General features: G+C 51.6%; 1 protein-coding gene across 5 annotated transcripts in view; it reads left to right on the forward strand.

Moving 5' to 3' along the window:
- The window catches only part of RRP12 (ribosomal RNA processing 12 homolog), a 45249-nt gene that overhangs the window by 4232 nt on the left and 13342 nt on the right, over window positions 1–27675 (forward strand). For 3 of the 5 annotated variants that reach the window (XR_004060089.1, XM_030941090.1, XM_030941092.1), the window contains exons 3-23: window positions 919–1023; window positions 4061–4137; window positions 7249–7354; window positions 7553–7669; window positions 9045–9183; window positions 9294–9421; window positions 12574–12672; window positions 13308–13399; window positions 16752–16863; window positions 17093–17190; window positions 17665–17779; window positions 18806–18948; window positions 19162–19283; window positions 24079–24143; window positions 24234–24396; window positions 24864–25018; window positions 25264–25331; window positions 25897–25990; window positions 27009–27167; window positions 27267–27347; window positions 27503–27608. Coding sequence is in view for 4 of the 5 variants with exons in the window: in XM_030941090.1 (XP_030796950.1) it covers window positions 919–1023; window positions 4061–4137; window positions 7249–7354; window positions 7553–7669; window positions 9045–9183; window positions 9294–9421; window positions 12574–12672; window positions 13308–13399; window positions 16752–16863; window positions 17093–17190; window positions 17665–17779; window positions 18806–18948; window positions 19162–19283; window positions 24079–24143; window positions 24234–24396; window positions 24864–25018; window positions 25264–25331; window positions 25897–25990; window positions 27009–27167; window positions 27267–27347; window positions 27503–27608 (2344 nt within the window). In the remaining variant the exon portion in view is untranslated. The remainder of the gene's footprint in view (window positions 1–918; window positions 1024–4060; window positions 4138–7248; window positions 7355–7552; window positions 7670–9044; window positions 9184–9293; window positions 9422–12573; window positions 12673–13307; window positions 13400–16751; window positions 16864–17092; window positions 17191–17664; window positions 17780–18805; window positions 18949–19161; window positions 19284–24078; window positions 24144–24233; window positions 24397–24863; window positions 25019–25263; window positions 25332–25896; window positions 25991–27008; window positions 27168–27266; window positions 27348–27502; window positions 27609–27675) is intronic. The other 2 variants (XM_030941091.1, XM_010389570.2) reach the window with 1 other exon arrangement.

The raw sequence follows: 27675 nt of genomic DNA on the forward strand, positions 1-27675 counted from the left end.
GGTTTCACCGTGTTAGCCAGGATGGTCTCGATCTCCTGACCTCGTGATCCGCCCGTCTCGGCCTCCCAAAGTGCTGGGATTACAGGCGTGAGCCACCGCGCCCGGCCTGTGTTAGGTGTTATAAGTAATCTCAAGATGATTTAAAGTATATGGGAGGCCAGGCATGGTGGCTCATACCTGTAATCTCAGCACTTTGAGAGGCTAAGGAGAGCAGATTACTTGAGGCCAAGAGTTCAAGACCAGCTTGGTCAACATAGTGAAACCCCATCTCTACTAAAAATACAGAAATTAGCCAGGTGTGATGGTGCACACCTATAATCCTAGCTACTTGGGAGGCTGAGGCAGGAGAATCGCTTGAACCCAGAGGCGGAGGCTGCAGTGAGCTGAGTCATGCCACTGCATTCTTGTCTGGGTAACAGAGTAAGACTCTGTCTCAAAAAAAAATAAAGTATATGAGAAGATATATATAGGTTATACACAAATACTGCACCATTTTATATAAGGGACCTGAGCATCCTCGGGTTTTGGTATCTTTAGGGGTCCGGAACCACCCCCTCCCCCCCCGATAACTGCAGTACATTAGAGACAACTACAGTACATTATTGATCTCCTGTTGATGGCTTCTTGACCATTCCAATTTGTTGCTGCCATGAACATCCTTGTACATAAATATTTGCACACTCATCTCATGCAGGTATTTCTACAAGGTTAGTACCTCATGGTGGAATTTTAGCAAGCATTTTCTGAGTCTTCTTATTTGTTGGGCCCCCTGGTATGGACCCGGGCCCTGAATGTTGCCTGTCTTGTCTGTCTCTGGGCTTTAACCGGAGATGAATCTGTGAAGGAGCAAGGAAAGAAGGCTCCCCTGGGGTGGGGTTAGGTGTCAAATACTCACAGTGCTTTCTCCCTCCTGTGCAGATTTGTGCTGTTTTGGCTGCTGTCACTGAGGTGATTCGCTCCCAGGGAGGGAAGGAGACAGAGACTGAGTACTTCGCTGCTCTGGTGAGTGGGCGCCGCTGGAGGGTGAGTGTTCAGCGCAGCAGGTTATGCAAGATTTAGTGAGAAGATGAGTGCCCCTGGCATGTGGGGGTAGAGGGCAGCCTTGACCAGATGAAAGTGCTGCATTTATTCTCAGGTGGCTTAGGAAGGCTGGTGGTATTTGCTACATTTCTATTTTCTCTTTCTTTTCTTTTCTTTTTTTTTTTTAAGAGACTGGGTCTCACTATGTTGTCCAGGCTGGTTTCAAATTCCTGAGCTCAAACCGTCTTGTCATCTTGCCCTGGCCTCCCAAAGTGTTGGGATTACAGGCATGAGCCACTGCAACTGATTACTTAGTACTTTTTTTTTTTTTTTTTGAGACAGAATCTTGCTCTATCTCCCAGGCTGGAGTGCAGTGGCCCTATTCGGCTCACTACAACCTCTGCCTCCCGGGTTCAAGTGCTTCTACTGCTTCAGCCTCCTGAGTAGCTGAGACTACAGGCGTCCGCCACCACCCCCGGCTAATTTTTGTATTTTTAGTAGAGACAGGGTTTCACCATATTGGTCAGGCTGGTCTCGAACTCCTGACCTTGTGATCCACCCGCCTCGGCCTCCCAAAGTGCTGGGATTACAGGCTTGAGCCACCGCCCCCGGCCAGTACTTTTTTTTTGAGACGGAATCTCGCACTGTCTCCCAGTCTGGAGTGCAATGGCATGATTTCGACTTTTTGCAACCTCCGCCTCCTGGGTTCATGTGATTCTCCTGCCTCAGCCTCCCGAGTAGCTGGGATTACAGGTGCACACCACCACACCCAGCTAATTTTTTGTATTTTTTTTAGTAGAGAAGGGGTTTTACTATGTTGGCCAGACTTGTCTGGAACTCCTGACCTCATGATCTGCCTGCCTCAGCCTCTCAAAGTGCTGGGATTACAGGCGTGAGCCGCCAGGCCTGGCCTACTTTTTTTTTTTTTTTTTGAAACAGTCTCACTCTGTTGCCCAAGTTGGACTATAGTGGCATGATCCCAGTTCACTGCAACCTCTGCCTCATGGTATCAAGTGATTCTCATGCCTTAGCCTCCTGAGGACCTGGGATTACAGGCGTATGCCACCACACCTGGCTGATTTTTGTATTTTTAGTAGAGATGGGGTTTGACCATGTTGGCCCGGCTAGTCTCGAACTCCCGACCTCAGGTGATCCCCCCACCTCAGCCTCTCAAAGTGCTGGGATTATAGGTGTGAGCCACCATGCCTGGCCTTCTTATTACATTAAATAAATAAATATATATGTGTATGTATGTGTGTGTATATATATGTATATATATATTCTTTTTATTTTATTTTTGGTGTTTTTTATTGTTGTTTTTGTTTTGGTTTGGAGACAGATCTCACTCTGTTGCCCAGGCTGGAGTGCAGTGGTATGATCATGGCTCACTGCAACCTCCAGCTCCTGTGTTCAAATGATGATTGTGCTTAGCCTCCTGAGTAGTTGGGATTACAGGTGCCTGCCACCATGCCCAGCTAATTTTTGTATTTTTAGTAGAGATGGAGTTTCGTCACGTTGCCCAGGCTTGTCTTGAGCTCCTGGGCTGAATCAGTTCTCCCACTTCGGCCTCCCAAAGTGCTGGGATTACAGGTATGAGCCACCATGCCCAGCCTGGTTATTACATTTTTAAAGAATTGTTAAAACACATAGAAACACAGCATACAACAGAGACCAAATGTGCATGCAAAGCCGAAAATATTTACTGTCTGGTCCTTCATAGAAAAAGTTTGCCAACCTCTGCTCTAGAATAGTGAAATAAATTAGATGGCAGTATATGGTGTTTGGCTGGGTGTGGTGGCTTACGCCTTTAATCCTGGGACTTTGGGAGGTCAAGGTGGGAGGAGTGCTTGAGGCTAGGAGTTGGACACCAGCCTAAGCAATATAGTGAGACCCTATCTCTACAAAAAATAAAATAATTAGCCAAGTTTTGTGGTGCATGCCTGTAGTTCTAGCTTCTTCTTTTTTTTTTTTTTTTTTTTGAGGCGGAGTCTCGCTCTGTCGCCCGGACTGGAGTGCAGTGGCCAGATCTCAGCTCACTGCAAGCTCCGCCTCCTGGGTTTACGCCATTCTCCTGCCTCAGCCTCCTGAGTAGCTGGGACTACAGGCGCCCGCCACCTCGCCCGGCTAGTTTTTGTATTTTTGGTAGAGATGGGGTTTCACCGTGTTAGCCAGGATGGTCTCCATCTCCTGACCTCGTGATCCGCCCATCTCGGCCTCCCAAAGTGCTGGGATTACAGGCTTGAGCCACCGCGCCTGGCCAGTTCTAGCTTCTTGGGAGGCTGATGTGGGAGGATCTCTTGAGCTTTGGAGTTCAAGGTTACAGTGAGCTATGATCATACCTGTACTCCAACCTGGGAGGCCCTGTCTCTCAAAAAAACTGTCTTTCTCTCTCTCTCTCTATATATATATATATGCACATAAACATGTTTATAGTGTTTTGTTTTGTTTTGTTTTGTTTTTAGAGACGGAGTCTCACTCTGTCGCCCAGGCTGGAGTGCAGTGGCGTGATCTCGGCTTACTGCAACCTCCGCCTCCCGGGTTCAAGCGATTCTCCTGCCTCAGCCCCCCGAGTAGCTGGGATTATAGGCACCTGCACCACGCCCGGCTACTTTTTATATTTTTAGTAGACATGAGGTTTCACCGTGTTGGCCAGTCTGGTCTTGAACTCCTGACCTTGTGATCTGCCCGCCTTGGCCTCCCAAAGTGCTGGGATTACAGGCGTGAGCCACCGCGCCCAGCCACATATATGTAGTTTTAATTATGTGTCCGGCAGTATTTTATATATATTAATTCAATTAAACCTCACAACAACTTACAAGGTATGTAGCATTACTATCCCTACTTTACAAATGAAGAAACTGAGTCACAGATAGGTTAAATTACTAGCCTAAAACCACACAATGCCAGAGTCAGGATTTGAAGCTCTGATACTGTGGTTCTCGGTCACAACTGTTCTGCTGGGTGCATGTTCTCCAACTGTTTTTCCTGTTTGCTCAGTGTAAATTTTTATCCATTCACACCCCCTCAATCTGGCCCTCAGATGACAACAATGGAAGCAGTGGAGTCCCCGGAGTCCCTGGCCGCCGTTGCTTACCTGCTGAACCTTGTCCTGAAGCGGTGAGTTCTGCCTCCTGTTTGAACCCCAAGGCTTTTTGTTGAAGGGAGAAGGGAATGTGGACAGGAGAAACAGGATCAGGGAATTGTTTTTTAAAAAGATACTTGCTCTTCATGAGCACTGTCTAGAGGCACGCAGAATGGGCCAGCGTGTGACATACTGTGATAAGCCTCTAGTGAGAAACCTCTAACAAAACTAGGCTGTCCTGAACCCCTGGTAATAGAATCATTTACCTTTATGCCAAGAAGGTTGGGAAAGCACCAGAATCTTCACGTGGTGTGTGCCCAGGCAGATGTTCAGGAGCTCATGTTGTGAGATCTAAAGTTCTTATTTGATTGTCCAAAACAAAAGGCACGTCCGTAGGGCCTGCAGTGCTTCCCTGGTTCCATGTGTGCTAAGTTTGTTCATGACAGAATCCAGTTTGCTTTCCTTATTGAGGAGCAGAAAATCATTGTGAAAGTGTTGAAGGCCAAAGCAGAGTCAGAAAGCTCTATTGAAAATGAAATTTTTTTGGCTGGGTGCAGTGGTTCACACCTATAATCCCAGCACTTTGGGTGGCCGAGGTGGGCGAATCAAGAGGTCAGGAGATTGAGACCATCCTGGCCAACATGGTGAAACCCCGTCTCTACTAAAAATACAAAAATTAGCTGGGTAGGCTACACGCTGTGGCTCACGCCTGTAACTCCAGCACTTTGGGAAGCTGAGGTGGGCAGATCACCTGAGGTCAGGAGTTCAAGACCAACCTGGCCAACATGGTGAAACCCTGTCAAAAATTAGCTGGGCATGGTGGCAGGCACCTGTAATTCAGCTACTCGGGAGGCTGAGGCAGGAGAGTTAGTTTCAACCCAGTAGGCGGAGGTTGCAGTGAGCTGAGATCGTGCCATTGCACTCCAGCCCTGTCAACAGTGTAAGACTCTGTCTCAAAAAAAAAAGAAAGAAAGAAAATGAAAATTGTTTTGAGTAATAAAAATTAAAAGTCATGGCTGGGCGCAGTGGGTCACACCTGTAATCCCAGCACTTTCGGAGGCTGAGGCAGGAGGATTGCTTGCAGCCAGGAGTTCGAGACCAACCTGGCCAACATGGTGGAACCCTGTCTCTACTAAAAATACAAAATTAGCCAAATGTGGTGGTGCACAGCTGTAATCCCAGCTACACGGGAGGCTGAGGCAGGAGAATCACTTGAACCCAGGATATGGAGGTTGCAGTGAGCCAAGATCAAGCCACTGCAGTCCAGCCTGGGCAACAGAGTGAGACTCCATCTCAATAAAATAAATAAATAAATAAATAATAAAGTAAAAAAAAACAAAAACCTTGATTCTTTAAGATGAAAAAGTTCTTGAGATTGATTGCACAACAATGTGAGTGTACTTGGCTGGGTGTGGTGATATACACCTATAATCCCAGCACTTTGGGAGGCTGAGGCAGGTGGGTTGCTTGAGCTCAGGAGTTTGAAACCAGCCTGGGCAACATGGCAAAACCTCATCTGTACAAAAAAATACAAAAATGAGCTAGGTGTGGTAGCATGCACCTGTAGTCCCAGCTACTTGGGTGGTAGAGGTTGCAGTGAGCCTAATTGTGCCACTACACTCCAGCTTGGGTGACGAGTGAGACCCTGTCTCCAAAAAAAAAACCCACAACATGAATATACTTAACAGTACTGAATGATATACCTAAAAGTCATTGAAATGATGTTTGGTTTATTTGTTTGTTTCTTGTTTGTTTGTTTTTTGAGACAGAGTCTTGCTCTGTCTCCCAGGCTGGAGTGCACTGGCGCCATCTTGGCTCACTGCAAGCTCCGCCTCGCAGGTTCACGCCATTCTCCTGCCTCAGCTTCCCAAGTAGCTTGGACTACAGGCACCCGCCACCATGCCCGGCTAATTTTTTGTATTTTTAGTAGAGATGGGGTTTCACCGTATTAGACAGGATGGTCTTGATCTCCTGACCTCGTGATCTACCTGCCTTGGCCTCCCAAAGTTCTGGGATTACAGGCGTGAGCCACCGCGCCCGGCCGAAATGATGTTTTATCTTATGTGTATTTTACCACAGTTAGAAATTTATTTATTTATTTATTTTTGAGATGGAGTTTTGTTCTTGTTACCCAGGCTGGGGGGCAATGGCGCAATCTCGGCTCACTGCACCCTCCACCTCCTGGGTTCAAGTGATTCTCCTGCCTCAGTCTCCCAAGTAGCTGGGATTACAAGCATGTGCCATCACGCCCAGTAGTTTTGTATTTTTAGTAGATACAGGGTTTCTCCATGTTTGTCAGTCTGGTCTCAAACTCCCGACCTCAGGTGATCCACCAGCCTCGGCCTCCCAAAGTGCTGGGATTGCAGGCGTGAGCCACCGTGCCCAGCCACAAATTTTAAAATACAATTTAGGCCGGGCGCAGTGGCTCACGCCTGTAATCCCAGCACTTTGGGAGGCTGAGGCGGGCGGATCACGAGGTCAGGAGATCAAGACCATCCTGGCTAACACGATGAAACCCCGTCTCTACTAAAAATACAAAAAATTAGCTGGGCGTGGTGGTGGGCGCCTGTAGTCCCAGCTACTCGGGAGGCTGAGACAGAAGAATGGCGTGAATCCAGGAGGCAGAGTTTGCAGTGAGCCGAGATCGTGCCACTGCACTCCAGCCTGGGTGATAGAGCGAGACTCCGTCTCAAAAAAAAAAAAAAAAAAAAAAACAGAATACAATTTAAAAGATACTTGTGTATCAGGTGGCATTCTACAACATAAGGCCCTGGGTGACTTGCGTCATGATACCAGGGAGTGTGAGGGTTGGCCCCCAGGAGGGGCATCCCTGGAGCAGTGAGTGGCAGAAGAGAGGGAAGGGGTTGTTGGCCCCGAGCTTTCTGGAGCTGTGAACTGCCAGGGGAGGTGGAGAGAGGATTGGTATGAGTTTATGAGTGGGTAGTGGGAAGGTGAGGGAGGCAGGGATTCCGGGTGGAAAGCACACTGAGCCGGCTGATACGGTGGGCACCTGTTCTGACTTTGTTGCTCACTTGCTGAGTGACTGTGCCACCAGTGCCCCTTGCCCTGTCCTTGGTACCACAAGGGGCTGCACCAGCTGCTCTTCCGGGATCCTCTGGGGTGACCATCTATGTTCTTTCCCACAGTGTTCCCAGCCCTGTGCTCATTAAGAAGTTCTCTGATACCTCCAAAGCCTTCATGGATATCATGTCAGCCCAGGCCAGCAGCGGCTCCACCTCTGTCCTCCGATGGGTTAGTGTCTGGGGTTTAGTTTCTCATCTGGCATCTCCCAGAGCCTGTCTGATTTGGTGATGCTTGGATGTTCCCTGAGAGGGGTTTAGGCACCCTGGGGACCTCAGACAGATGGGATTTTCTGGAGTCAGTGAGAACCTGGGCTCTTTTCCCTCCTGGCCGAGGCTGGTGGCACTGAGGGCTCTGACTTTCTTCCAGGTCCTTTCCTGCCTGGCCACCCTTCTGCGGAAGCAAGACCTGGAGGCCTGGGGCTACCCTGTGACCCTTCAGGTGTACCATGGGCTGCTGAGCTTCACGGTGCATTCCAAGCCCAAGGTGAGAAAATGCGACAAGGGGACAGCCACCACTCGGCCCAGCGCAGCCCAGACTTGGCTAGCTGAGTGGCACTGGGGAGCTTGCCCTGAGTACTGGCTTCTGCTTTCTGCCTCTGAGGCACCATGCATTTAGATGCAGAAGGCGGGGCGGCTCTTCCTCCTCCAGGAGGCTGTCCCCTGTCAGCCCTGTCTGAGTCTCTGGTGCCTTGTCAGCCATTGCCCTGTTGACATGGACTCTCCCCATATGTCTGTTTACCTCGGCAGGGAGGGTGGCATAGCTGGGGGAGTCACACAGACCTGAGTTGGATCCTGAATTTACTGCTCGAGGTGTGAGCAGTGAATTGGGAGGCCAAAGTGGGAGGATCATTTGAGGTCAGGAGTTAGAGACCAGCCTGACCAACGAGTGAAACCTCGACTCTACTAAAAATATAAAAATTAGCTGGGCATGGTGGTGGGCGCTTGTAATCCCAGCTACTGGGGAGGCTGAGGCAGGAGAATCGCTTGAACCCAGGAGGCAGAGGTTGCAGTGAGCCAAGATTGCACCACTGCACTCCAGCCTGGGCAACAGAATCTCCATCTCAAAAGAAAAAAAAAGAAATAGAGATAATCCCACCAGCTTTGCTACAGAGTTGTGGGGAGATTCCAGTGTTCCCCACAGGCCTAGTGCACCTCTTGGCTTACGGCAGGTGCTTGGGAAGTGGTGGTTCCCCACTGTTTCTTCTGGAAATTTAGGGCAAGAGGTGGTAACAATAACAGTCATGTGATCACTCCCAGTGCTGAGCACCATCAGCCCAGATGCTCTCATGCCTCCTTCCCTCAGTGCTCACATGATCTTTTCCTCTCCTTCTTCAGCTCTCGCTGCAGTGGCACTTCACTGCGGTGACACTTTCCTGACCACTGTATAAGAAGTGGCAGCCCCTGCTTAATTGTCTGCAAAGTACTTTTTGACCTTCTGCTATGTATTTGTTTTCCGCCTCCCAGCTGGAAGGTGCGTTGCCTGCTATTCACTGCCAATTTGCCAGGACCTAGAACAGTGCCTGGCTTGGTGGACACACCGTGTTTGCCGGATGATTGAGTGAATGAAGAACCCCCTGTTTTAAAGATGATACTGAAACTCAGAAATTAGGTAGTTGGGTTGCTTAAGGCCATTTGGTGAGTTAGTTGTAGAGCAGGGATTTGAACCAAGGTTTGTCTTGCTTCACAGCTCAGGATTCTGTACACATGAAGGCCCTGGCGTAGCACTGGATCTGTAGTAGTTAGATCATCACTGGATCTATATGTTCAGCCAAAGCTAATTGGTTGATACTTGTGCCAGACACCCATGATGCTGGTGGAATGCTGATTTGGCCTTGTCCCCTGCTCTCCTTGCCCCTCAGATCCGGAAGGCTGCCCAGCATGGAGTATGCTCAGTCCTCAAGGGCAGTGAATTCATGTTTGGCGAAAAGGCCCCTGCCCATCATCCTGCTGCCATTTCCACTGCCAAGTTCTGCATCCAGGAGATAGAGAAGTCTGGAGGTGGGGAAGCCAAACGGAGGGCAGGTGGATGGGAGGCAGTGGCTGGCAGAGCAGGACAGGGCCTGCTGCAGGGCAGGGGCTGGTGTCTCAATTCCCCCTCTGTCTATCAGGCTCCAAGGAGGCCACCACCACGCTGCACATGCTGACGCTGCTGAAGGACCTGCTGCCCTGCTTCCCAGAAGGCCTGGTGAAGAGCTGCAGTGAGACTCTCCTCAGGGTCATGACCTTGAGCCATGTGGTGAGCTCAGGCCCAAGAGCTAGAGGAAGGGGGTTCTGCAGTGGTGGCATTTGAGAAACTCGCTGGTCAGTCAAAATGCAGGGCCTGGGGTCTCCCTGACTGTGTTCCTAGGCTAAAACCAACGGTACTACATCAATCTGTGGTGTTTGGCTAGGCCAGGCCATATCAGAGTCCCCTTCCAGATGGAAGCTGACCTCAGAGATCAGGTCAGAGTCAGGGTGAATCTGTAGTGGGCTGGTAAACCCTCCTGCCCCAGCTCTATGTACCCTATACCAATTTTTTTGAGATGGAGTCTCACTCTGTCGCCGGGGCTGGAGTGCAGTGGCCGGATCTCAGCTCACTGCAAGCTCCGCCTCCCGGGTTCGTGCCATTCTCCTGCCTCAGCCTCCCGAGTAGCTGGGACTACAGGCGCCCGCCACCTCGCCTGGCTAGTTTTTTGTATTTTTTAGTAGAGACGGGGTTTCACAATGTTAGCCAGGATGGTCTCGATCTCCTGACCTCATGATCCGCCCGTCTCGGCCTCCCAAAGTGCTGGGATTACAGGCTGGAGCCACTGCGCCCGGCCTTTTTTTTTTTTTTTCTTTTTTTGAGACGGAGTCTCGCTCTGTCGCCTGGGCTGGAGTGCAGTGGCCAGATCTCAGCTCACTGCAAGCTCCGCCTCCCGGGTTTACGCCATTCTCCTGCCTCAGCCTCCCGAGGAGCTGGGACTACAGGCGCCCGCCACCTTGCCCGGCTAGTTTTTTGTATTTTTTAGTAGAGACAGGGTTTCACCGTATTAGCCAGGATGGTCTTGATCTCCTGACCTCGTGATCCGCCCATCTCGGCCTCCCAAAGTGCTGGGATTACAGGCTTGAGCCACCGCGCCCGGCCCTTTTTTTTTTTGAGATGGATTTTCGCTCTTGTTGCCCAGGCTGGAGTGCAATGGCGCAATCTTGGCTCATTGCAACCTCTGGTTCCTGGGTTCAAGCAATTCTTCTGCCTCAGCCTCCCGAGTGGCTGGGATTACAGGCATGTACCACCATGCCTGGCTAATTTTTTGCATTTTTAGTAGATATGGGGTTTCTCCATGTTAGTCAGGCTGGTCTTGAACTCCCGACCTCAAGTGATCCGCCCACCTCAGCCTCCCAAAGTGCTGGGATTACAGGCGTGAGCCACCCAATTTTTTTTGGCAGCTTTAAAGACACATGAAAAGTGATTTCCTGTATTTCTACCATTTCTAGCACAATTCTGTAAATCTTTATACAGTCAGCCCTTTGTATGTGTGGGTCCCAAAGCCATAAATTCAACCAACCTTGGATTGAAAATATTTGGAAACTGGGCATGGCGGCACGTGCCTGTAGTCCCAACTGCTTGGGAGGTGGAAGTGGGAGGATTGCTTGAGCCCAAGAGGTCAAGGTTGCAGTGAACCCAGTGAGCCGTGGTCATGCCACTGCACTCCAGCTTGGGCAACAGAGCAAGAACCCTGTGTCAAAAGAAAAAAAAAGAAAAGAAAAAGGAAAAAAAGAAAGAAAAAGAAAAGAAAATATTCAGGAAAAAGAAAACGGTTGCTTGCTTCTGTACTGAATATGTACAGTGTTTTTTCTTTGTCATTATTCCCTAGACAACAGAGTGTAGCAACTATTTACATAGCATTTATGTTTTATTACGTATTATAAGTAGTCCAGGTGATTTAGAATATATGAGAGGGGCTGGGCGCGGTGGCTCAAGCCTGTAATCCCAGCACTTTGGGAGGCCGAGACGGGCGGATCACGAGGTCAGGAGATCGAGACCATCCTGGCTAATACGGTGAAACCCCGTCTCTACTAAAAAATATAAAAAAACTAGCCGGGCGAGGTGGCGGGCACCTGTAGTCCCAGCTACTTGGGAGGCTGAGGCAGGAGAATGGCGTAAACCCGGGGGGGTGGAGCTTGCAGTGAGCTGAGATCCGGCCACTGCACTCCAGCCTGGGCGACAGAGCGAGATTCCGTCTCAAAAAAAAAAAAGAATATATGGGAGGATGCATGTAGGTTATATGCAAATATTACACCATTTAAAATAGAGACTTGAGCATTGGTAGATTTTTATGTCCATGGGGAGTCCTGGAACCAGTGCCCCCCACAGATACCCCCACCAACTCACTGTGTATTCTCTTTTTTTTTTTTTTGAGACAGAGTCTCACTCTGTCACCCAGGCTGGGGTGCAGTGGCGTGGTCTTGGCTCACTGCAAACTCCGCTTCCCGGGTTCACGCTGTTCTCCTGCTTTAGCCTCCTGAGTAGCTGGGACTACAGGTGCCCGCCACCACGCCTGGCTGCTGTTTTGTATTTTTAGTACAGACGGGGTTTCACCGTGTTAGCCAGGATGGTCTCGATCTCCTGACCTCGTAATCCGCCCACCTCGGCCTCCCAAAGTGCTGGGATTACAGGCGTGAGCCTCCGCGCCCATCCTTGTGTATGTTCTTTTGTAGTGTTTATTTACATACATATTTTTAAAATTGAAAATATAAATAATATGATCATTGTTTAAAAGGAAAAAACAAGTCAGAAGTGTATAAAGTAAAAATCTTCCTTCCTTCCAAATTCTGTTTCCTAAGGTAGACAACGCGAATAACTTTCTGGTTATCCTTTCAGACATTTTCTCTTTGGAGAAACAAATATACATGATAAAACATGTAAAGGCCAGGAGCCGTGGCTCACACCTGTAACCTTAGCACTTGGGAGGCCGAGGTAGGAGGCAAGCAATTTGAGACCAGCTTGGGCAACATAGTAAGACAAGACTATCTTTATACAAATTTAAAAATTGGCCAGGCACAGTGGCATGCATCTGTATTGGTCTCATCCCTGTATCTGGCAACAAAGCAAGATACTGTCTCAAAAAAAAAAAAAAAATACAGCTGTAATTATAGCATGCAGACCGTTTATAGCCTGCTTTTTTTGGCTGTTATGTTAAAACCATTTTGTTAATGTTTCTGTCTTTTTAAGTCATTTAAAGCTTTTTCAGGGGCTTCCATGTCTTACTAAGGTGGCAGTCCTCAGGGTGTCCCTGTGCAGGGGGCATGTGTGAGGTTCATGGGGCCCTCAACTCCCTAGCACACAGAGTGGAGTGGAATGTTGAGGGGTCCAGGGCCAGCCATGGGCTTTGTAGTTCCTTTCTAAGCCTGTGTGTCCCCCTCCAGCTGGTGACAGCCTGTGCCATGCAGGCCTTTCACAGCCTCTTCCACGCCAGGCCTGGCCTGAGCACCCTGTCGGCAGAGCTCAACGCCCAGATCATCACGGTGAGGCCTGTTGGTGGGGTGTGGGAGCATTGTGGAGGGGGGGTCCCTTGGGAGGCTGTGCTGGGGGCACTGGCCCTGCGCCTTGTCTACAGAGTGAGGTTGGCTGGGCTGGGTTGTCCCAGTGGAAGAGGCCAGTAGACGGGGAAGGAGGATTGGAGTCCAGCCATCAATTCACATCAATGTCTCCAGGAGCTGGGACCTTGACCCTTGACCTAGTTAACTTTAATGAACTGTTTCGGCATGGTCTCGTGGTGTTCACAGATACCTTGAGCAGAGCTTTCGACCTTAGAGGTTTGTGGATGGATTTTGGGAGGGGGAACAGATCCCCCAAATTGTTAGCAAAATGTACAGCTTTTTTTCCCCAAAGAAGGCCTCTGGCTTTTGTCAGACACACAAAGGGGTGTGTGACCCATGGTATTCCGCTGCTCCTAGAGGCTGTTCTCCCAAAGAATCAGAGCCGGGAGGGCTTCGTGGAGAAGGGAGAGGCAGGATCTGGGAAAGCCAAGGGGGCTGTGAGTGCCAGGGTCACAAGCACTGTCCCCAGGACATTGCTGGTGCCAGGATGGGAAGGGGTCATCGTCATTGCGCTGTTGCAGACCCCACATGCTCAGTCACCTGCTTATTCCCACCTTTAGGCCCTGTACGACTATGTTCCCAGTGAGAATGATTTACAGCCCCTGCTAGCCTGGCTTAAGGTCATGGAGAAAGCCCACATCAACCTGGTGAGGTACGGATGAAGGAGGGGTGCTTAGGGCCTCTGTCCAGGCTGCCGACCTGGGGGTGCTCTGGGCCTCTGTCCAGGCTGCCGAGGTGGGGGGCTCAGGGCCTGTGTCCAGGCTGCTGAGGTGGGGGCTCCTCAGGGCCTTCGTCCTGGCTGCCAAGGTTGGGGGGATCCTTAGGGCCTGTGTCTAGGCTGCTGAGGTCAGGGGTCCTCAGGGCCTTCATCCTGGCTGCCAAGGTTGGGAAAGGTCCTTAGGGCCTCCGTCCTGGCTGCTGAGGTTGTGGAGTTCTCAGGGCCTCTGTCCTGGCTGCTGAGGTTCGGGGTCCTCAGGGTCTCCGTCCTGGCTGCCTAGGTGGGGGGTCCTCAGGGTCTCCGTCCTGGCTGCTGAGTTTGCAGTGTCCTCAGGATCTCCATCCTGGCACCGAGGTGGAGGGTCCTCGAGGTCTCCATCCTGGGTGCCGAGGTGGGGGGTTCCTTAGGGCCTCTGTCCAGGCTGCCAAAGTGGGGGGTCCTCAGGGCCTCCATCCTGGCTGCCACAGTTGGGGGAGTCCTTCGGACCTCTGTCCAGGCTGCTGAGGTTGGGGGTCCTCAGGGCCTCTGTCCAGGCTGCCAAGGTCGGGGGTCCTCAGGGCCTCTGTCCAGGCTGCAGAGGTTGCGGAGTTCTCAGGGCCTCTGTCCAGGCTGCCGAGGTTGGGGGTCCTCAGGGCCTCTGTCCAGGCTGCCAGGGTCGGGGGTCCTCAGGGCCTCTGTCCAGGCTGCAGAGGTTGCGGAGTTCTCAGGGCCTCTGTCCTGGCTGCCGAGGTTCGGGGTGCTCAGGGCCTCCGTCCAGAGCCTGGATACGCTGTTCAGCCTCTCGGGGCCTGACGGCATCTCCATGTCAAATGAGCTACAGAGCAGCTCTTGTTTTTGTGAGGCACGGGGTAGGAGAGTGCAGCTTGTTCTAACAGGGTCTGATTCCTGCCAGAGCGTTTGCCAGCCAGCCATGAGGAGCAGCAAGGTGGGCTGCGAGCCCTGCGACCCAGGTTGAGGCCTGAGTTTCACCCTGCCTCTTGCTGCTCCCTGGCTGTGTCTTCCTGTACACTTGGTTTCCTGGCCATTGGATATCCTTTCTGTCGCTCCACTCCACTCTCGCCTGGACTGGTGGCTCCCTTCTCTAGGTTCCGTAGTCCCGTGAACCGACTTTCTGCTTTGTGTCTGCATACTTTCAGATTCGGGCTTGGCCACTTAATAGTAATTCCACTTTTCTGGAATAAGGCTGAGAAGAAATTGAGTATACAGTAACCAGTTGGTGACCTGCATGGAGGAAGGCAGGGGTCTCTTAGGCCTCATGGCTCTGTTTTGCTGGACCTGTCTTCTCCACAGCTGAAGGGTTCCCGCAGCCTGCTCTCACCCAGGCGTGTGCCAAACACTCTTTATCTGTGTTTCCTTTCACTAATCAAGGCAACCCCATGAGGAAGCATTTACCCCCAATTTATAAGCCAGAAACCAAGGCTCTGTGAGTGAGCTAGTCACACAGCCCCTGATGAGTAAGGTCAGGTCTCTGGCCCAGGTCTGCCCAGCCCACGTTCTTTTTCCTGCACCAAACTGCCTTTACTGGGAGGTGTCCAAAAATGGCAAAATCATCCCATTCACCACTTCTCAGATTTCATCCTGCAGGAGCACACCCACAGTTAGGCCCCAGTGTGCATCCCAGGATGCTTATCATCGCACTCTAGGTAACATAAAAACTGGAAGCAAGCTAAATGTCCCATGGAGGGGTGAAATATAAACAATGAAGTACTGTGCAGCCATTAGAAACAATCAAAGTGGGCTTGGCGCAGTGGCTTACACTTACAATCCCAGCACTTTAGGAGACCAAGGTGGGCAGATCACTTGAGGCCAGGAGTTTGAGACTAGCCTGGCCAAAATGGCAAAACTCCATCTTTACTAAAAATACAAAAATTATCTGGGTGTGGTGGTGCACACCTGTAATCCCAGCTACTTGGGAGGCTGAGGCACGAGAATCGCTTGAACCTGTGAGGTGAAGGTTGCAGTGAGCTGAGATCGCAACACTGCGCTCCAGCCTGGGTGACAAGGTGAGACCCTATCTCAAAAAAAAAAAAAAAAAAAATCGAAGTGGTTGTATGTGCACTTACGTGGAAAGAACTCCAAGATATATTGGGAAAAAGCAAGACATAGAATAGCAGGTATGGTGTGATTGTTTCTCCATGTATACTCTGGAACCACATTGCTAAGGATGTGAATCCTGACCCCATTGCCAAGCTGGGTGGCCTTGGGCAAGTTATTTGACTTCTCTGTGTCTTTCCTCATCTATAAAATGGAAAAATAGGCCGGGCGCGGTGGCTCAAGCCTGTAATCCCAGCACTTTGGGAGGCCGAGACGGGCGGATCACGAGGTCAGGAGATCGAGACCATCCTGGCTAACACGGTGAAACCCCGTCTCTACTAAAAATACAAAAAACTAGCCGGGCGTGGTGGCGGGCGCCTGTAGTCCCAGCTACTCGGGAGGCTGAGGCAGGAGAATGGCGGGAACCCGGGAGATGGAGCTTGCAGTGAGCCGAGATTGCGCCACTGCACTCCAGCCTGGGCAACAGAGCCAGACTCCGTCTCAAAAAAAAAAAAAAAAAAAAAAAAAGGAAAAATAATAGGATTTATCTCATTGGTTGTTACAAGGTTTAAATAAATGTATGTTATATCAGTGGTTGGTATATGATAAAGAGTTACATAAATGCTACCAGGCCAGGTGCAGTGGCTCACACCTGAATCACAGGGCTTTGGGAAGCCAGGGCAGGAGGATCACTTGAGGCCAGGAGGTGGAGACTAACCTGGGAAACACAGTGAGATCCTGTCTCTACAAAAAATAAAAAGATTAGCTGAGCATGGTGACTTGTGCCTATAGCCCCAGCTACTCAGGAGGCTGAGGTGGGAGGATTGTTTGAGTCCAGGAGTTTGAGACTCCGTGAGCTATGATTGCACCACTGCAAAAAAAAAAAAAAAGTTAACAGAAGTTACTATTTTTATGTTTGTGCGTTTTAGAATTTCTGGAAGGGTATTTAAGAAACTTAACCTTGATTTTCCCCTGGGAAATGCATATAAGGGTCAGGCCAGAAGGGTGAATTGGGGAAGGCATGCCCTTCATTTTACACCTCGAAGACCTGTTTGAATTTTTTACCACATGTAGTTATTACTTGAATGATAGTGCCTTTTTAAAAACCACCCACCCGAAGGGCCCTATGGAGCCCTGCAGATCAGTGGGTTTGTGATTGTTTTCAGACCTGGGCCATCTCAGCCCTGAGCCCTGGTTGCCCGGGTCCCCAGGGCTCAGGGCCAGGCCCCACAGAAACCTTTTGTTTTGACAGGTTGCAGTGGGACCTGGGGCTAGGCCACCTCCCTCGCTTTTTTGGAACCGCGGTGACCTGCCTCCTTTCCCCACACTCGCAAGTAGTGACTGCTGCCACGCAGAGCCTCAAGGTACTGCAACTTTAGCTGAGGAAGCAGAGAACACGGGCTTCTGCGGGCTGCCCTGTCTTTCCCAGCACTGGCCCCAGGCTACCAGCTCAGGCCCAGAGAGGCCGCTCTCAAAATGGGAGATAGGTTTCTTCGAAGCTTTCTTAGACTCCCAGGAAGCTATCACCTGGGAGGGGAGAGTGGTCCTGGGGGGCTACCTTGGGCCCAGAAAGCCTGTGGCCTCTCTTTGCAGGAGATCCTGAAGGAATGCGTGGCTCCCCACATGGCTGATATTGGCTCTGTGACCTCCTCAGCCTCGGGCCCTGCCCAGTCTGTTGCCAAGATGTTCAGGTGAGGATATGGTGTCCGTGTTAGGAAGGGATGGTGGTACCTTGAGGAAAGTTCTATATAATACGAATGCTCGACTGTCCACCTGCTGTGGGCCAGGCTTGCAGTGGCAGTGCTTTACGGGACTGCAGGCTGCTTACTGAACATCTGTCAGAGCAGCTACTGTGGACTTGAGCGCCTGCCATGTTTTAGCCACACCTCACCTCTTGGTTTCCTAGTGGTTTCCCCATCTGAAGTTGGGTCGGATAACCACCTCATCGATTTTTCTTTAAGCACTAGCATTATCTAAATTAAACTCTTAACATACGGAGTGTGGGCGTGTCACAAATGTTAGTTCTCTTCCGTTGTCTGTCCTGGGGCCCCATTCTTGCTGGCCAGCTAGCGTCTATAGCTCAGGGTGCTGGTCATTGACTTTCTCTGGTGGGGGGCACAGGGTGGCATGTGACCATGGCCCTGACTGTGCCGCCCCCTTGGCAGGGCAGTGGAGGAGGGCCTGACATACAAATTCCATGCGGCCTGGAGCTCCGTGTTGCAGCTGCTGTGTGTCTTCTTTGAGGTGTGTGGGAGACAGGCCCACCCTGTGATGAGGAAGGTGAGTGGGGAGCGACTGGGGCCAGGGCAGGAGGTGGTGCTGGCCCTTGGACTGTGGGCTCCTGGAGGGCATGTGTGTCTGTTATCTCTGCACTCTGCTCCCCACTCTACCCCGACAGGGCCATAGCAGGTGCCCCATGCAGTATCCCCTGGAAGGTGACTGGGCCAATAAGGGAGGGGCAGGAAAAAGGGTGAGAGTCCCCCCACCTGCTCACTAGTCTTTGCTGGAGTTGCTAGTTTTGAAGCTTAGGGAATCTATTTGCTTTCCCTTACTCCCAGCCCTTATCTTTTACATTTCAGTTATCTTAAGTTTCCTGTAACCAGTGAGTATAGTGTTGATGTTCTCAACAGCCCTAGGTTCCAGGAAGGTTCCTCCAGTCCAGGGTTAACCATTTAAGGATCAGGGATCACTCAGGGATCCTGAGCAGACCCTAGTCCAGGAGAGAGTAGGGGCCTGAGGAAGCCCCCAGACTGGTCCCGCATCAGCAGAGGCAGCCGCTCCTGGCCTTGTGGGGCCTTCCTCGCTGACTCCCTCCCATGCTGGAAAAAAGGAACCCTGGTGGGAGGACAGGGTCTCCCTCAAGAGGCCTGGCCGGAGCCCTCATAGATAAGGTTGGCCAATTTGGCTTTATACAAGAGGCCAGGCAGGGCCATGAAAGTGTGACTGGGGGAGGGCTGTGGCCCGGGTGAACCCAAGGGTGCAGCTTTGTCTCCTCAGCGCCTGCTGATTTGCTAATTGTTACATGCAGACAAGATAAATGTGTCCCATTTTCGAAGATAAATTGGAAATCTACATTTGTGTTGATATTTCCAAATTTTTATATGTCATTAAATGTAACAGAATTTTGTAAAATCCTAGGCCCTGGGATTTTACAGTCACCAGTGGTTAATTGGGTTCTCAGTCTGTACCCACTGGTGTAGCGTTGAACCCAGGCCCAGAATTCCGGCCTCATCTTTCGGCGGGGTCTTGTCATGGGTCCCAGCTTTTGAGCATGTCTTGATGTGTGGTCACTCATCTCTGCTCCAGTGCCTCCAGTCCCTGTGTGACCTGCGCCTCTCCCCTCATTTCCCCCACACGGCGGCTCTCGACCAGGCAGTGGGGGCTGCGGTGACCAGTATGGGACCTGAGGTGGTGCTGCAGGCTGTGCCTTTGGAAATTGATGGCTCTGAGTAAGTGTGGCCCTGACTGGCTTCCTGACAAGCCCCAGTCTTGTTCTCTCCCCTGGAAAGGATGTCTGCTGCTGTGGGCTAAAGTCTGTGTCAGTGCAGGGCTCAGCAGGAGGGGCCAGAGGAGGTCTCGCTCTGTCCTGGGCTCGGTACGCTATGCACTGCCCTCAGGGCTGTCCCCTCATCCTCACTGGGTTCTTCCCATTCTCCTCCCAGGGAGACTCTGGATTTCCCACGGAGCTGGCTGCTGCCTGTCATCCGAGATCACGTTCAGGAAACGCGACTTGGTTTCTTCACCACCTACTTCTTGCCCCTGGCTAACACCCTGAAGAGCAAAGGTAGAAGTGCCTGTGTGTGACCTGAGGCTCCGCACAGTCCTGAAGCCTTCACAGAAGGGGTTGGGAAGGGTGCTGAGTCCCACACACCTAGCCTTCAAGACATTTGGCAACATCCCTCTCCCGAGCAGGTGGCCAGCCAGTGCTTGAGTGCCTGTCTCTCTCCCTGCTGCTCCGAGGCGTGGCCACGTAGCCCTCCCTGTGGCAGAGCTTGCCCTGTGAGACAGGAGCTGCCTCCACATGGAGCTGCCCCAACTGGGCCTTGTTCTTCCCCTTTGGATCACAGAGAACAGCTGTGCCCCTTCTTCCTCACGCAAGCCCTTGAGATCGATTTTGTAAAAGTTTGTGATATGTTTGTTTATATGTATATATACTTTTATATACTTCTAGGTGTATTTATTTATTTGTTTGCTTTATTATTTATTTTTTTTTTTTGAGACGGAGTTTTGCTCTTGTTGCCCAGGCTGGAGCGCAGTGGCTGATCTCAGTTCACTGCAACCTCTGCCTCCCAGGTTCAAGCGATTCTCCTGCCTCAGCCTCTCGAGTAGCTGGGATTACAGGTGCCCACCACCACACCTGCCTAATTTTTGTATTTTTAGTACAAATGGGGTTTCACCATATTGGCCAGGCTGGTTTTGAACGCCTGATCTCAGGTAATCCACCTGCCTCAGCCTCCCAAACTCCTGAGGTTACAGGCGTGAGCCACCATGCCCAGCCTGTAGGTATATATTTTTATTATTATTTTTATTTATTTATTTATTTTTCTTTTTTTATTTTTTGAGACGGAGTCTTGCTGTGTCGCCCAGGCTGGAGTGCAGTGGTGCGATCTTGGCTCACTGCAAGCTCCGCCTTCCAGGTTCACGCCATTCTTCTGCCTCAGCCTCCCAAGTAGCTGGGACTACAGGCGCCCACCACCATGCCCAGCTTTTTTGTATTTTTAGTAGAGACGGGGTTTCACCCTGTCAGCCAGGATGGTCTGGATCTCCTGACCTCGTGATCCACCCGCCTCGGCCTTCCAAAGTGCTGGGATTATAGGCGTGAGCCACCGCGCCCGGCCTATTTATTTATTTGAGATGGAGTCTCACTCTATCTCCCAGGCTGGAGTGCAGTGGTGCAATCTCCGCTCACTGCAACCTCCACCTTCCCGATTCAAGTGATTTTCCTGCCTCAGCCTCTCGAGTAGCTGGGACTACAGGCACCCACCACTGCACCTGGCTAATTTTTGTATTTTTAGTAGTGACAGGGTTTTGTCATGGCAGCCAGGCTGGTCTCAAACTCCTGACCTCAGGTGATCTGCCCGCCCTGGCCTCCCGAAGTGCTGGGATTACAGATGTGAGCCACCGCGCCTAGCCAGGTGTATTTATATATATGAATATATATGTACGTACATATACACAGTCACCACATGACGTTTCAATGATGGTGGTCTCATAAGATGATAATACCGTATTTTACTGTACTTTTTCAGTATTTACGTGTGTTTAGATATACACATACTTAACATTGTATTACAGTTGCCTGCAGCACTCAGTACAGCAACATGCTGTCCAGGTTTTAGTCTAGGAGCAATAGACTACACCACATAGCCCAGGTGTGGAGGGGCTGTGCCATCTAGGTTTGTGTAAATACACTCTATGCTATGAACACAATAAAATCACCTACCAATGCATTTCTCAGAACGCACCCTGTCAAGCGATGCGTGACTGTAGGTAATATATGTGTATTTGAAAATGATGATTACCCCAGAGGTGTTCTTTCTTCAGGCTGCACATCCCCAATCCCCTGCCCCTCTGCTTTCAGACATAGTTTCTTATGCTTCGTGATCATGGTCTCCTCTCTCCATTTATCCTCTAGTTTACTCCTGACCTGTGTTAGGCAGACTCAGGCCTACATGATGATAGGCAGAGCATCGAGTTACATTGCTCGGCCTAGTGATGGCTTCAGGAGATTTTTGTTTTCATTGGATTTTGAGGATCTAGGGCAGCATTGCTAAACTATTTCATCCACTGTCTGTTTTTGTAAATAAATTTTCTTTTTTTTTTTTTGTTTTTTTTTGAGACCAACTCTCGCTCTTTTCGCCCAGGCTGGAGTGCAATGGCGCGATCTCAGCTTACTGCAATCTCCACCTCCTGGGTTCAAGAGATTCTCCTGCCTCAGCCTCCCGAGGAGCTGGGATTACAGGCATCTGCCACCATGCCCAGCTAATTTTGTATTTTTAGTAGAGACGGGGTTTCACCATGTTGGCCAGGCTAATCTTGAACTCCTGACTTCAGGTAGTCCACCTGCCTTGGCCTCCCAAAGTGTTAGGATTACAGGCATGAGCCACTGTGTCCATCCTGTAAATAAAATTTTATTGGAACGCAGCCACATTTATTCTTGCTCTATCACCCAGGCTGGAGTGCAGTGGCGTGATCTCAGCTCACTGCAACTTCCGCCTCCCGGATTCAAGTGATTCTCCTGCCTCAGCCTTCCAAGTAGCTAGGACTACAGGCAGATGCCACCATACCCGGCTCACTTTTAAAAATTTTTTTGTGTTTTTAATACAGATGGGGTTTCACCATGTTGGCCAGGCTGGTCTCAAACTCCTGACCTCAGATGATCTGCCTGCCTCGGCCTCCCAAAGTGCTGGGAGTACAGGCGTGAACCACCATGCCCAGCCTGTCACACTACTTTTTAATGACAGAGTTATTGTGATAGAAATCATATGTATTGCGGGCTGGCCACAGTGGCTCACACCTGTAATCCTAGCACTTGGGGAGGCTGAGATGGGTAGAGCACCTGAAGTCAGGAGCTTGCGACCAGCCTGGCCAACATGGTGAAACCCTGTCTCTACTAAAAATACAAAAATTAGCCAGGCATGGTGGCGGGTGCCTATAATCCCAGCTACTCGGGAGGCTGAGGCAGGAGAATCACTTGAACCCCAAGCGGGGCGGAGGTTGCAGTGAGCTGAGTTCGCGCCACTGCACTCCAGCCTGGGCAACGGAGTGAGAGTCTGTCTCAAAAAAAAAAAAAAAGAAAAATATGAATCATATGGCCTGCCAAGCTTAAAGTACTGGCCCTTTTGCACAAAAAGTTGGCTGACTCCTGGTCTAGGGCAGTGGTTCTCAACAAGGAGGGTGATTTTGCTGCCTGTAGGACATTTGGCAATGCCTGGAGACATTTTTGGTTGTTACCGTTGGGGGAAGGGTGCTCTGGCATCTAATGGATAGAGGTCAGGATGCTGCTAAGCACCCTGCAATGCACAGGATGGCCTCACACAACAAAAAGTACTAGGCCTAAAATTTCCACATTGTCAAGATTGAGAAAGCCTGCTGTAGGGCATGGTTTCCTGGTTTCACACATGATCTTGTGAGAATATACAGGAAGTGCTTAGAGAGGAAAGTAAGGCCAGGCACAGTGGCTCATACCTGTAATCCCAGCACTTTGGGAGGCTGAAATGGGCAGATCATGAGGTCAGGAGTTCGAGACCAGCCTAAACAACATGGAGAAACCCCGTCTCTACTAAGAATACAAAAATTAGCTGGGCATGGTAGCACACGCCTGTAATCCCAGCTACTCGAGAGGCTGAGGCAGTAGCTTACACGTGTAATCCCAACACTCTGAGAGGCTGAGGCAGAAGGATTGCGTGAGGCCAAGAGTTCAAGAACAGCCTGGGCAACATAGCAAGACTCCGTCCTTGGTGCAAGCTCCACCTTCCGAGTTCACACCATTCTTCTGCCTCAGCTTACTGAGTAGCTGGGACTACAGGCGCCCCCCACCACGCCTAGCTAATTTTTTGTATTTTTAGTAGAGACGGGATTTCACCGTGTTAGCCGGGATGGTCTCGATCTCCTGACCTCATGATCCACCCACCTCAGCCTCCCAAAGTGCTGAGATTACAGGCATGAGCCACCGCGCCCGGCCTATTTATGTTTTTAAAAGTGGACATGTGGCTGGGCGCAGTGTTATAACCTGTAATCCCAGCACTTTAGGAGGCCGAGGCACGTGGATCGCTTGAACTTAGGAATTCGAGACCAGTCTGGGCAACATGGTGAAACCCTGTGTCTACAAAAAGTTAGCTGGGTATGGTGGCATGCGCGCCTGTAGTCCCTGCTACTTGGGAGGCTGAGGTAGGAGGATCACGTGAGCCTGGGAGGTCAAGGCTGCAGTGAGCCCAGATTGCACCACTGCACTCCAGCCTAGGCCACAAAGTGAGACCCTGTCTCAAAGAAAAAAAAACAAAAAAAAAAGTGGGCATGTGTTTAAAGAAGTATAAAACAGTTACAAGAAACAGAGGCTAGCTGGGCACAGTGGCTAACGCCTGTAATCCCAGCACTTTGGGAGGCTGAGGTGGGCAGATCACAAGGTCAGGAGATCAAGACCATCCTGGCTAACATGGTGAAACCCTGTCTCTACTAAAAATACAAAACATTAGCCAGGCGTGGTGGCAGGCACCTGTAGTCCCAGCTATTCAGGAGGCTGAGGCAGGAGAATGGTGTGAACCTGGGAGGCGAAGCTTGCAGTGAGCCGAGATCGTGCCACTGCACTCCAGCCTGGGCAACAGAGCGAGACTCTGTCTCAAAAAAAAAAGAAACAGAGGCTCTCTCTGGGGGAGTGGGAGTATGAAGAGACATTTGTTTTCTGTTTATTATAGGTTCATTGTAGTATTTTAGAATGAACAGCTATGATTTAATTTATGGGGATGGGGGAAGTCACCCATATTCCTGTCCTCATCATTGGGCTTCTGGTTTGGTTTGGTAATAAGGCCGTTGGCTAGGAGGGTGCTGGGCTCATACTCTGTCCCTGTATCACACTACAGCCATGGACCTGGCTCAGGCAGGCAGCACAGTGGAGTCTAAGATCTACGACACACTGCAGTGGCAGGTAAGGGTCAACGGGGAGGGCGTGGGGAGAAGCACACAGGGGCACGGGTGGCTCTATGTCACTTTCCTTTATTGTCCCCTTCTTCTCCAGATCTGGACACTCCTGCCTGGATTCTGCACGAGGCCTACGGATGTGGCCACCTCCTTCAAAGGGCTGGCACGAACGCTGGGCACGGCCATCAGCGAGCGTCCAGACCTGAGGGTCACCGTGTGCCAGGCCCTGCGTACCCTCATCACCAAGGGCTGCCAGGCAGGTACGTGTGGGTTGTGGGAATGGGGGCTGGGGAGGATGACACAGGTCCCTGGCCCTATCCCCTGGCTTGCTACGCTCCTTTCCAAGCAGAGTCACAGAGACTTGCCTCTGGGGCTCATCCTTTGCTGCTTCTGCTGCAGACCTCAGGGGATAGTAGGAGGCTGGAAACCACCCTTCCCTCTTACCTTTACTTCCAGTGTGCTGACAGCTGCTACGGGTTGTTCAGTTAGTGTCGAAGTCTTTACTCTGTGGCTGCCACTTTGCTGGCTCCCTGGGGTTGGAGCCATTGAGGACCACGGGCCGCTGGGGCAGCAGGCTCTCCATACCCTGGCTCAGCTCCAGCCACAACGTATGGGTTCCAAGTCCTGCCAGCTACCCTAAGAGAAGGCCTCTGGGCCACAGCCCCAGCAGCCACTGAGGCACAGTCAACTCCTGTGCCTTTAGTGCAAACTTTGGTCCTTTTGCCAGAGGCCGACCGTGTTGAAGTGAGTCGTTTTGCCAAGAACTTTCTGCCGATCCTCTTCAACCTGTATGGGCAGCCTGTGGCAGCTGGGGACACTCCAGCCCCTCGCCGGGCTGTGCTGGAAACCATCAGAACTTACCTCACCATCACTGACACTCAGGTGAGCCATGAGAGGGAGGGAAGGAGGGAGGAGGGTAGCTCTCAGGTGGGCAGTGTCAGAGAGGCAGAGACCCTACCCACCAGGGCTCATGTGGGTCTCTGCGTTCTGGAGCACATACCAGCAGTCGTGACTTGGGCAGGGCTGGGGGCTGCTGGTGGTGGGGAGGCCGCTCTGGGACTGCTGCCATTGCTGCTTTCTTTCGCTCCTCCTCAACAACTCTCTCCTCATTCCGTCGGGGCCTCAAGTTGGTGAACAGTCTCCTGGAAAAAGCCAGTGAGAAGGTGCTCGACCCTGCCAGCTCTGACTTTACCAGGTAACACGCTCAGGGCCTCCCACTTGAGCTGGAGCATCCCAGGGAGCTGGAGGGTGCATCTGGCAGAACACTGTGGGTTCCCTCTTGCATTATTTAAGGAAATCTTGTGGTATTAATTGTCTAGGCTGTGCTGAGAGGCTGTGCTGACTAGTTCCTTCTTCCTGGAGAGACTATTTAGTCTGCTAGGCAGGAACAAGGACCCAGGAGACACATTGCCCAGGTTCTGATCCCAGCCCCATCACTTATGGGCTGTGTGACCTTGGACAAATTACTTATCCATACTGCCTCTAAGGCCTCATCTGTAAAATGGGCATGATAATCGTTCTTGCAACAAGGTTGCTATGAGGATTGAAGGAGTTAGCAGGTGTAAAATACCAGGAACAGTGCGTGGTACATGATGAATGCTCAATTAGGTGCTAGCTATTATTGTTCATGAGCTCCTTCAAGCCCCTTGTCCTCACCCTGACTTCTGCCACCTCCCCGTACCCAGTAGACATAAGAACACTGGTAGTCTGTGCCCTTCTCCAGCTCCCCACCCCCCTCTTTGGTCTCCTGCCCCGAGCAGATTGTCTGTCCTGGACCTGGTCGTGGCCTTGGCTCCGTGTGCTGACGAAGCCGCCATCAGCAAGCTGTACTCCACCATCCGGCCCTACCTAGAGGTGAGCCTCAGTGGCCAGGAGCCCCACACAGCCACGCTTGGGGGCAGGTGGGTTGTGGGAAGGTGGGGCCTGTTTTCATGTCTTTGTCCCTTGCTGCTTCCCAAGATCAGGTCCCTGTCTGCTTTCTCCTGCAGTGGCTTCCCTTTGTGTCCTGTGTAACCCATCTGTCTTGTAGGTCCCAAAGGGACTGAAATGCACAGCAGTGCTTAGGCCTTGCCTGCTGAGTGACTCTTGTAGAACCAATTCTTGGAAATCCAAGGCCATGCTTCTTTGCCTGGCTTACTCCCCAGGCCCATCCCAGACCGGCCTGAGCTTCATCCCACCCATTCCACTCTCCTCTACCCCTGCTGCAGCCTCCTTCAGCTGCCTTAAGGCCCCCTGATATAACAGGCCCCGTCTGTGCCTTTGCAGGGTTTAGGTCCTAGGCTTGAAATGCCCTCTGCTGTGGCCAGCAACTCTGCAGATCTCAGCCCACCAGTGACCCCCTGAAAGCTGCCCCCACTACTACAGTTTAGTAGCAGTTACCGAATAGTGTGAGAAGTGCTCTTGGGCAGCACTGCAGGTGGACATGGAAATCCAGGGCCAGGCCACCTCACCTCGGGAAAGGTGTCCGGGGTTGGGGGTTGGGGGAGTGTGACAGAGAGCTGGCTTGGAGGAGCAAGGAGTTGTCAGTCCTGGAAGGTGAGAGAGGAGTCCTCTGGCTGGAAAGAGCAGCAGGTGTACAGGCCTTGGCACGTGCCAGGCACCATGAGCTCAGGCCACTGGAGTGAGCGCTGTCTGGAGCTGGGCGAGTGGAGTGGATTGGTGGGCCCCACGGCACACACCCCCAACCCCTGTGCCTTGCCCAGGAGTTAACCACTTGCTGTCCACATTCCACTGGTCCTCTGTCAGGCCACGTGAGCCCCCGCGGGGCAGGGCCCGCTTCTGCTCAGAATCCCTCCAGTGCTGGGGGATGCTCCGTGGATGGCACTGGAGGGGGGTGAGCCCCAGGCCTCCCTCACCCGTTCCTGTCTGCCAGAGTAAGGCCCACGGGGTGCAGAAGAAGGCCTACCGAGTGCTGGAGGAGGTGTGTGCCAGTCCTCAGGGCCCCGGGGCCCTCTTCGTGCAGCGCCACCTGGAGGACCTGAAGAAGACGCTGCTAGACTCGCTGCGGAGCACCTCCTCGCCCGCCAAGAGGGTGAGGGCTCTAGGGCAACACCAGGAAAGGAGCCACTGTTGAGGCTTGTGGGGTGGAGGTAGCATTGAGGGGTCCTGACTGGTAGCCCCCTGCTCACAGCCCCGTTTGAAGTGCCTCCTACACATCGTGAGGAAGCTCTCAGCTGAGCATGAGGAGTTCATCACTGCCCTCGTCCCAGAGGTGAGTGTGCGGATGTGTTTTAGAGGGGGGTCCCTGGAATGTAGCTCTTAAGGGCCTCAGGATCCAGAGAGGGCAGTGATGGGGGTACGGGGACTCGATTCGCTGCCCAGCCGGATGGCTTAGGGGGCAGATGCTGATGGGGCTGTCTTGGTCAGGTGATCCTGTGCACCAAGGAGGTGTCGGTGGGCGCACGGAAGAATGCTTTTGCGCTGCTCGTGGAGATGGGCCATGCTTTCCTAAGGTTTGGCTCCAACCAGGAAGGTGAGGCCCAGGTGATGCGGGCTGGGGGTGGACGCTCTGCTCATAGACTGGGCGTGGGGAAGCACCC

The sequence above is a fragment of the Rhinopithecus roxellana genome, chromosome 11 (assembly GCF_007565055.1).
Source record: "Rhinopithecus roxellana isolate Shanxi Qingling chromosome 11, ASM756505v1, whole genome shotgun sequence".
Classification (NCBI taxonomy): Eukaryota; Metazoa; Chordata; class Mammalia; order Primates; family Cercopithecidae; genus Rhinopithecus; species Rhinopithecus roxellana.